Raw genomic sequence first — 10561 nt, 5'->3', positions numbered from 1 at the left:
TCCCTGCTTTGACTTACTTTTTTTTTTTTTTTTTTGCGGTACGCGGGCCTCCCACTGCTGTGGCCTCTCCCGTTGCGGAGCACAGGGTCCGGACGCGCAGGCTCAGCGGCCATGGCTCACGGGCGCAGCCGCTCCGCGGCATGTGGGATCCTCCCGGACCGGGGCACAAACCCGCGTCCCCTGCATCGGCAGGCGGACTCTCAACCACTGCGCCACCAGGGAAGCCCTGACTTATTTTTTTCAGTTAACTTTTCCCTTCAACCTGGAAAGCCTTACTTCCTTACTTCCACTTGGAATCCCACTCACCTTCAAAGCCCATTTTCTAACCCACACCTTCCTCCAAACTATGTAGATTTGATCTCTTCTTCCTTTGCTATCCTACAATCATTCATTTCTACTTATGAGACTTACTTTGCTATATCTTCTATTATGGCTATTTGCATACTTCAATTATCGCCATTATTCAAGCATAAGCACTTTGAGGACAGGAACAATGACTTACTCATTTTCTCATCCCAGGCAACACCCAGCACAGCGTGTATACATAGCAGGTTTCAGGTGATGTTTCTTGAATTGTGTTCTGACATTCTTCTGTTTCAGCGACTGAACAGAAAGAACACTATACCCCCCCCCAAACCTACGTTCAATTCATATCCCTAACACCACACCTAAGATCTAACTTGGTTATAATTTTAAACTATTAATTTTAAAACGCATCCACCAGAACAGATTAATATAGGTGTACCTGTATATAAAAATTGTCATCTAAATTGTAGCAAAATTGCTGATAATTCTAAGGGAACTGTTAAAATTGATGCTTTCTGGTTAATCTTCAGGGGGTCAATACATTTTATAAACACATCTAAAAGCTGTTTACTTAAGCAAAACAAAAATGCTTTATTCAAACTTGAGACAGGGTTGTGCCTATTTACCTCCCAGCAGTACTATTTGATAGATATCTGGGAGTGTCTAGGGAGCCTGGCCCAAGCTCTGAGTGAGTTAGAAGGGCTGGGACAGGCATTCAGGTTTCCTGATTCCTAGTCCAATATTCTACTTCAGGAAGACAGTGGCTTTTTAGGTACACTCAATCCTGCAGTTCAAAGCCCGGAAGACTGAGGAAGCCTCACCACTATCTTCCCCTTCCTCATACTGCCAATCAGAACCAGCAGCTGTGCCCCACAGTGGCAATCCGGGCACCCATATTTGTGGTGTTTCCATCACCAAAAAGGCTGATCCAGATTTTAGGATTCCCGCCTATCTAGAAAGGTGACTTAAACACCCTGGATAAAAACACCCCCAACTCAAGAACGCAAAATAAGGGCTCAATGATCCCATTTAGCATTTTCCCCCCTTCAGCATTTTTAAAAAGCACTATTCAGATGTTGTGGTGCTGGAATGACAATGACCAGTACTGGGGAGAGGGGTAAGAAAGAGCTGTTACTTATGCAGCTTATTCTTTTTTTTTTTTTTTTTTCCTGAGAGTAGGCAAGCTCACATTTAACAGAGAGCTACCACAAAGGGTTCCAGTTCCAGAGCTTGGATTCCAGTTGCATCATTGCTTTAACATTGTCAGCCTTCACTGCTTTAACCATCTTAATCTATAAAATAAACACAGGAAGCAGACAACAGCCCTATCCTTCAGTTTAACAGAGGAATACTTTACTAACAAAAATTAGACCTACATATAATATTTTTAGCTATCCTATTTCTCTTTCCCCTCCCCTAGAGCTTTAAACAATAGGAAAATCATCTTCAATTGACACAAGAGACTAAGCAACCCAGACAGCTCACAGCTCGTACAGCATTTTTATCTTTTTGGAAGCTACCTATAAAAGGCAAGAGCCATTGCTGGGCTCTCTGGGTCACACGGAAAAAAATATCCTAAGAGAATAAATTAAGGAATAAGGAAACAAGGATGAATTCCACTACTTTGTCTAACAAAGAATTAATGAGGACCCATTACGGGCAAGAAGGCATAGTGCTCTGTGACACAGGAGACACCAAGATGAATAAAACTGTTATCGTCCTTGAGGAGCTTACAATTTAGTAGAAGCACACAAACTATAATAAGAAGCAGAACAAGGCAAGTGCCAAGAGGTATAAAATCTCTGGGAAGGAGCTACCAACCACTTCACTTTGATTTCATGCTAACAGATTAAAACATTCAGGTAAGGGACACCTGTTGTACTAATCTGATTGTGAGGAGAAGCCCAGAGTGAAAGTTCTCCTGAGATCTATGGAAACAGAAGCTACAGTGGGACATGATCTGCTTATCCACACTTCCGCTAAGCCAGGCCTACCCCGAGATTGTTCCAAGAATGACCCTACGTTAACCAAAGAAATTCTTATATAAGATTCAGAAAGGGTGGAAACCGGAGGCGGAGAAGTCGACAGCAATTGATGTTGTCTTAGGTCTGTGGCAAGAAGACTAAGCAAAACCCAGGCCAAGGTTGGTGCTGGGGGTTTTCAGCTTCTGAAGTTTCCTCTTTTCCATCACCCACCCCCAGAACATTCCAGCTCTCCTGCTCATCACCTGCATAGGTGGACTCTAGGGAGGGGACTTCTCTCCAGATGTACGCCACAGTGGAGCAATAACCACTCTGTGAGAGAACACAGTACTTAAGGACTGGTACGGTTCTTGTTGACCCGGCAGCCCGCTAATTCCCGAATCAAGAGACTAGGGATCCAGCCCCAGTCTGCCCTTTACTCTGTGTGACCTCGGACTAGTCATCCAAGTGCTTAGTTCCTCTCTTTCCCTACCTGTAAAGTCTGGGATTATGAGGAGACTGGGATTGAATTCGATGACCTCTGAGGTCTTAAAGCTTCTTGACCAGTCGGCACACGGAAGCACTGGACAAACAGCCCGTTGAATAAATAGCGAGGGCGGCCACTGGGGACAAGCTGCAGAGGGATCAGGCTGGTTTTACAGACGGGGAAACTGAGGCACGGAATACCTTGCCCCAAGGTTACTCCGGTTATGTCACTATGGGGGCCGGGCCGAAAGCTCAGGTCTCCAGACCTCCAGTTCCGGGCCCTTTTTCCTTTCGCCGAGCTGAGAAGAATGGCGTGGAGGTCCTCGTCTCGGAGGGGAAAGAACTGTGCTCGTGCCAGGGTTGCGAGAGGGGCGGGAGAGGCCTTACCTTCCCAGATCGAGTCCAGCCACCGGCGCCTCCCTCTCAGAACCTTATTCTGTCACACCCTCAGGACTCTTCAGGAGCCCCCTCCACTTGTGACCCTCTCGACGTGTCCAAGACCGCCACCGAAGAGCCGATTCCCGCCCCTACCCCGCCCCCTGCCTCTCTGGCCAATCGCCGCGCAGGGTTTCGGAGCGCCTATGCGTCTCGCCGCCTCTAAGGGCCGGAGAAGCCTTTCGTCACGCGGCGTGCCTCCCCCTCCAGGTCCTCTCATTTGCCTTTGCTCCACCTTCTCCAGAACCTAGACTCCTCCTGGCCGAGTCACAGTGCGAGAGTTCGTCCTGCCGGAAAACAGCACGGCGCGGCGGCGTTTTACGACGTCGGCGGTGAAAGGCTCTGGAAACCCTCCGATTTCTTCCCCGAAGCGGGGCGAAAGGCTGCGCGATGTTCGGTGCGGGCGACGAAGACGACACCGACTTCCTCTCGCCTAGCGGCGGGTGAGTGACACACGCGTGGAGCAGAGGGCGTGGCTGAGAGAGCCTGGACATACGGTTGGAGGGACCGCTTTCTTATCAGACCTCTTCCCAACTTCCGGGTCCAGACCCTTGCCACATTCCGGTGCTCCACAGGTCTCAGAATCCAGGCAGAGCTCGAAGTTGTGCTGCGCCTGTCCACCTGGATTCTGGACCTGGCATCTCCCCTGACGCGCGGTAGGACCCTGGGGTTCGACTTTTGCTTTCTGGGTCACAGTTTCTCCTTCTGTGAAATGGGGGTGATTATTGATGAAAACACCTGTCTCAGAGTTTTTATGAGTCAGCTGGTGCCTATATGAGACTTTCTCTTTTCCGTGGACAAGGCGGTGACACTTCAGAATTGGCGCTGGTGGGTCAGCTTCAGCATCCTTCAAGGCCTAGCTCGGATGTCACTTTTTGGTGCTTTCCTTTCTCCCACGGCCCCAGGGAGAATAAATTGCTTTCTCTTACTTATTCCCACAACTAGGTGTGCTTACCTTTATCTTTGTACACAGAACCTACTAGATTTTGAGCCCTGACAGGACGAGAACTGTTTACGGTGTTCATACTGTTCTGCGCTCGGCACGGTTCACCGTTTCTGGCACATAGTGAGTGCTCAGGAGGTGCCTATTGAGTGAATAATGACTGTGAAATTGCCCTGTAAAGCCTAAAACCCATGTAAGAAACTGCAGTTGCTGTCCCCTGTCCCCAGTCACTATGTAAACTAGCCTGGGGTACAGGTCTTCAAGAGGCAGGGTTTTCTCTCTTCCACTAATCAATTTAGCCTTTTCCCTTATGTTGTGTCGGTAGACAGCTTGACTCCCTTCAAACTTGTGAGCTGCCAAGTTCTGATCCTTGCAGAGTCTTTCTTTGAACATCTGTTTAACCAATTTAAGAATGTACTGAAGGGCTTCCCTGGTGGCGCAGTGGTTGAGAGTCCGCCGGCCGATGCAGGGGACACGGGTTCGTGCCCCGGTCCGGGAAGATCCCACGTGCCGCGGAGTGGCTGGGCCCGTGAGCCATGGCCGCTGAGCCTGCGCGTCCGGAGCCTGTGCTCCGCAACGGGAGAGGCCACAGCAGTGGGAGGCCCGCGTACCGCAAAAAAAAAAAAATGTACCGAAGAATGATGAGTACACCAATATATACTCCTCATTCTACGAAATATTTAGAGGTTACAAAAATGATTAAGCTGTTCTCTCTGGTCTCAGGTTGCTCCTAGTCCTGATGGAGAGTCCAGTACATGATTGATCTAAAATGACACTGGCTCTCTTTTGGTCTTAAATAGGATCTTTTGACTTACACTGTGATCAGCTCTACATTAGCCATCCTGAGTCCTCTTTTCACTCTCACTGCCCTGTTCCACCCCTACCCTCGCTTTGGATGTCCTACATCCACTTAGTTCCCCCTTGAGTTCTTTCAGTTGCTCAATTATTTTAGAGTTAAGCAGTGCTTTGGTTCCTTTTTTCCCTACTCCACCCAAAACATTCACTGTTTCCACACATCCAGCCTGTTGCTGTTGACTATGTAGTCAGCCATTTGAATTGTTTTTTCAGACACTTGTTTTGTAAATGGCTGTGCCTTTTGAAAGTTTACAAGATATACTTTATTTATTTTTAATAAATTTATTTATTTACTTATTTTTGGCTGTGTTGGGTCTTCGTTGCTGCGCGCGGGCTTTCTGTAGTTGCGCGAGCGGGGGCTCCTCTTGTTGCAGAGCACAGCCTTGCTCGGTAGTTGTGGCTTGCGGGCTCTAGAGCACAGGCTCAGTAGTTGTGGCACACAGGCTTAGTTGCTCTGTGGCATGTAAGATCTTCCCGGATCAGGGCTCGAACCCGTGTCCCTTGTGTTGGGAGGCGGATTCTTAACCACTGCACCATCAGGGAAGCCCACAATATATACTTTAAATTCACATTCTTCACTAGGTGAAAGTCTTTGAGGGAAGCCTGTAAATGAATGTTACAGCTCCCAACTTTATTTTTAATTTAATTTTTATTTTATACTGGAGTATAGTTGATTTACAATGTTGTGTTAGTTTCAGGTGTACAGCAAAGTATTTCAGTTATACATATATATATCCATTCTTTTTCAGATTCTTTTTCCATATAGGTTATTAAAGAATATTGAGTAGAGTTTAGGGCTTCCAGCTTTGATGCAACAAGCAGTACACTGCTGACTGAAAATTCCTGGGTAGATAACGTCAGTCATGTGCTCTTCTCCACGTTCCTGGCCTGAGATAAGTTCTTGGTGGCTCAGCTATGCTGGTTTCCTGTGCAGGCTCCTCAAGGACCTGAGAAACTAGTTCTAGGCAGGAGACTACTCCTAACCACAGACAACAGCTAATTGAATGATAAAAGGCTTAGTAAACGAAGTTATACAGGTGACTTATTTTTGTTCCCCGTAATAACCAGAAAAACTAAATCAAGTTTGAGAATACAGAAAGTTTCACCAACATTCCCTGATTCAGCTATTCCTTTGTCAGTTTTCTCTAAGGAAGTAAAACATATGACAGTGAGTACTGCGGCTGCTTTTCAGTTCCTCTTGTACAACTGTAATTTACTGTAAATATTACTTGATTATTATTTTTTAAGTATCTTGACTTAAATGTGTGACTTACTTCATTCCACTTAAGATAGTCAAGCCTAACAGAAGTGAGAGTATTAGTGCCTAGGATGGCTGTCTAGATGATTGATAATCTGTGTTCCAAATTTCCAGGCCTCTTGGTCCATGGTTAACCTAGCAATAGTAAAGTGGTAATCAGGAGGTTTGTGGTTTTTTGTTTTTTTTTTGGTCTTAGCCCTTTCTTTCCGTTGAGACTTTGAAATGAAGAAATATGTGAATGCCTACTAAGTGTATGGTACGTGGCTTCAGCTAATATAGATAGGAATAAGGAACAGTTCCTGCCCCTAAGAAACTTCCAGTTTAGTAGTAGAATAAAACAATCCAATAATGATAATCAAAAAGCATTCTTAAGGGGCCAGTAATGTATAGACTGGTGTTGTAGATTATATAAAAGTTATATCTAGGCAGGGACTTCCCTGGTGGTCCAGTGGTTAAGACTCCGTGCTTCCAATGCAGGGGGCGTGGGTTCGATCCCTGGTTGGGGAACTAAGATCCCACATGCCACGCTACAAAAGAAAAAAAAAAGTTATATGTAGGCAAATCTGATTAGCATAACGATGATAAATCACCAGTGTAGAGGTAGAAAAAAGAAATCTGGAACTGATCATGAGAAAGCATTTTCGGTATCTGTAAAAGATACCGAAAAGCCTGGATTCTGATGTTGATTCTGTCCCCAGTTAGGAGTGTGACTTTATGGACAAGTCACTTACCATCCTTGACTCTCCATTCCCCAGTCTATTAAATAATGGGGTTGCTCTAGGTGATCTTTGAGACTTTTCCCAATCCTGTAGTTTGTATTTATGCTAATATCAGCTTATAGTTGCAGGTCAGTTTGTGCACTGGTCAAGCATGGTTTCTTCCTTCTAGGGGTATCTGAGTTGAATCGACATTTTAAGGTAGTAGGATGTGGACACGTGTATAAAACATATTGTGTACTTACTCTGTGCAAGGTACTGTACTAAGTACTATATATACAGTATTGTATTAATTTCTTTCTACTACTCTCTGAGGCAGTTTTTACTAATATTATACTCATTTTGCAAAGGGGAAATTAAGGCAGAGAGAGGAAAGTTGCTCAAGGTCAAACGGCTAAAAAGTAAAAGAACCTAGATTTGAAATTAGGCAAGCAGATTTCCACCAGACTGCCTGTATGCCTTATTATTATTATAGAAGTAAATGTTTGATACCACAGTTTGGAAAAGAAGCACTTGAACAACTGAAAGAATCCCCGTTTATTAAAATACGTTGATAAATCATAAGTGCATGTATTACTGTTTTGTTTTTTATTTTTGGCTGCGTTGGGTCTTCGTTGCTGCGCATGGGCTTTCTCTATTTGTGGTGAGCAGGGGCTACTCTTTGTTGCGGTGCGCGGGCTTCTCATTGTGGTGGCTTTTGTTGCAGAGCATGGGCTCTAGGCTCACGGGTTTCAGTAGTTGTGGCATGCGGGATCCATAGTTGTGCCTCACGGGCTCTAGAGCACAGGTTCAGTAGTTGTGGTGCACGGGCTTAGTTGCTCTGCAGCATGTGGGATCTTCCCGGACCAGGGCTCGAACCCGTGTCCACTGCATTGGCAGACGGATTCTTAACCACTGCACCACCAGGGAAGTCCTGTATTACTGTTTTTAATGAGAAAAGAAAAGGAGTATAAAATTAAGGTTAGATAAGACTTTGATAACTAAATGCACAGGCTAACATTTTTTAAATTTTTTAAATTAAACAAATCTATTTTATTTTTTGGCTGTATTGGGTCATCGTTGCTGTGCACAGGCTTTCTCTAGTTGCGGCGAGCGGGGACTAGTCTTCGTTGCAGTGCACGGGCTTCTCATTGTGGTGCCTTCTCTTGTTACAGAACACAGGCTTTAGGTGTGTGTGCTTCAGTAGTTGCAGGCTCAGTAGTTGCGGCACACAGGCCCTAGAGTGTGAGGTCTTCAGTAGTTGTGGCGCATGGGCTCAGTAGTTGCAGGGTGCAGGCTCTACGGCACGCGGGCTTCAGTAGTTGTGGCTTGCGGCCTCTAGAGCGCAGGCTCAGTAGTTGTGGCACACAGGCTCAGTTGCTTCGCGGCATGTGGGATCTTCCTGGACCAGGGATCAAACCCGTGTCCCCTGCATTGGCAGGCAGACTCCCAACCACTGAGCCACCAGGAAAGTCCAACATTTATTTTTTAAATGTGATTAATGCTGGAATGACTTTTCCTATGAATTATAAACTTAGAGACTAAAGTCCAGAGTTAGCAAGCTCATTCTTGCTAACATAGTTAGGGAGATGTGTACATTTGAAAACACTTCAGAAGTGGAAAGTGTAATAATTTACAAAAAACCTATGCCCTTAAGTCTGTGTAGAGTTCATGTAAAAAAAATAATAGAAAATAGAATTAATCTGAAAGATAATTAGGTTGACCTGGCTTTTGGATTGATTTTGCAATCATCAATTGGCTGGCCTTTAGGGCATCTGTGGAAACTTAGTTTACCTACAGCACTTTTGTCTTTCCATTAAAAAAAAAATAAAACGCACCTGCAAAATTTAAAAAGCAAATCCAATACCCATAGTTTACTGAAGCTACCAAGGACATTCTTTCTTATCAATGATTTGTGTATAATCTGTTAATCTTAACTAGGTTCTAAGCTTTGCAAATTTTTCACGAGGTTAAAGGCATTGCTCAACTTCCTAGAATCTTATTCTTTTAGGGAATCTGCTCATATTGCCCTGGGGAAAAGGAGAACTCTTGGTCTTTTCTAAATTTCATTAGCATTTGTTTATGTCTTAATGTAGGCTAGCACTGCTCTCTATAATTGCAATATCATTTAAACCTCTTAGTCCTTTAAAGTAGGCATTGTTGGCCCCATTTACAGGAAACTCAACACTACCTTGAGAAAACAAGGTAATAGTTTCAAATCATATTAAATTTATTTTGCAAAATGCTAGTATGTATTATACATTAAAATTATCAGGGAAAAAAGACCAAAAAAAGTTGTTGGTATGTTTCAGTATTTAACAGTAACCAATTACCATGTTAGATGATAAAGACTGAATAAGTTTTATTAATCTCTATGGAGTGTAACTCCATATAACAGCTGCTTGTTATATATCTCATGTTATAGTTTGCAGTTATATAGTATATACCTAATTTCCTTGTTAGAGTATATAAGCTACTTGAAAATAGAAATGAGTTTTGCTCACCAATGTATACCCAGCACTTAACACAGTGTCTGATGCATATTTCTTGAATGAATGAAGTATAGAGTTCTGTGGGAGCCCCAAGGAAGATCACCTAACCTAGACTTTGAGATTAAGGGTCAGGTTCCAGGGGAAGAATGTTTCAGGCAGAGAGAACAGCATATCCAGAGGCTGGAGATTAGAAAGATCTTGCCTTATATGAGAAATTAAAAGTTCCACAGTGTGACTGTAGCATGCAGTTGGAGATGAGAAATGGTCAGATAAGGAAGCTGGGGAGGTAAGGAGAGGTGCGGTCTTGAAGGGGCTTGTAAAACTGTCTTATGGAGTTTGGACTTTTATCTTGGTAATATTGAGGTGTCATTGAGAGTTTTAAGGAGGAAAGAGACTTGGTCAAATTTGGTTTTGAGAAAGGTCACTGTGGGTGCAGTGGGAAGGATGGATAAGAAGCAGACACGACCAGGGTAGGGAGATGAGACAGGAGGTGGCTGCAGGAATTCAAGCTCTGTAGATGTGATGGTGGTCTGCAGTAGGGAAGTGTCAGTGAGGCTGGGGAGAAGTGAACGAGTTCAAGAAATAGCAAGTAAGATCAAATGGACTTGAGGATTGGTCATGAACACCAGGGGAAAGAAAAGCCAAGGTCGATGCCCAGATTTCAGTTTGGGTTGTGGATGTTTGCAGAAAAGGGTTAACATAGTAGACCTGAGACCGTTATCCTTAGAGAGTCTTGCTTACAGGGTTGGCTGGCAGCTGGAAACTCGATTGGTAAACGGTTCCCCACACTAAAGCTTTCCACAAGTGATAAGAGCGGCTCACTGTGCCTAAACTGTTTGTACAGACAATATGGTTTATTACTGAACCTTATCTTCCTTCTGGGAGTCTAGAATTTTGGTACATGTTAGAAGGTTTCTATGTGGCTAGCCCACAATAAAAAGCCTTGGGAACTGAGTGTCTAATGAGCTTTCCTGGCAGACCACTCTCACATGTTGTTACAACTTATTGCTGGAGGAATGTAACATGTCCTGTGTTACTCCACTGGAAGAGGACTCTTGGAATTTTGTTCCTGGTTTCCTCTGGACTTTGCTCCAGTGTGCCTTTTCCCTTTGCTGATTTTGGTGTGTATC

General features: G+C 44.4%; 2 protein-coding genes across 4 annotated transcripts in view; one reads left to right on the top strand and one right to left on the bottom strand.

Annotated features, from left to right (window-relative positions):
- The window catches only part of SLC31A1 (solute carrier family 31 member 1), a 31714-nt gene extending 28439 nt beyond the window's left edge, over window positions 1-3275 (bottom strand). Inside the window, exon 1 of the transcript XR_003790677.1 lies at window positions 3141-3275. The gene's annotated coding sequence lies outside the window, so the exon portion shown is untranslated. The remainder of the gene's footprint in view (window positions 1-3140) is intronic.
- A 224-nt stretch (window positions 3276-3499) lies between these two features.
- FKBP15 (FKBP prolyl isomerase 15) overlaps window positions 3500-10561 on the top strand; it is a 56093-nt gene continuing 49031 nt past the window's right edge. For 2 of the 3 annotated variants that reach the window (XM_029201649.1, XM_029201648.1), the window contains exon 1: window positions 3500-3631. In XM_029201649.1, coding sequence (XP_029057482.1) covers window positions 3579-3631 — 53 coding nt within the window. In that variant the 5' untranslated portion in view covers window positions 3500-3578. The remainder of the gene's footprint in view (window positions 3632-10561) is intronic. The other variant, XR_003790655.1, reaches the window with a different exon arrangement.

Source organism: Monodon monoceros, unplaced genomic scaffold (assembly GCF_005190385.1).
Source record: "Monodon monoceros isolate NGI ecotype Baffin Bay Population unplaced genomic scaffold, NGI_Narwhal_1 Super_Scaffold_5, whole genome shotgun sequence".
Lineage (NCBI taxonomy): Eukaryota > Metazoa > Chordata > Mammalia > Artiodactyla > Monodontidae > Monodon > Monodon monoceros.
Note: the sequence above shows the minus strand (reverse complement) of the source record. Positions and strands in the feature narration are given on the sequence as shown.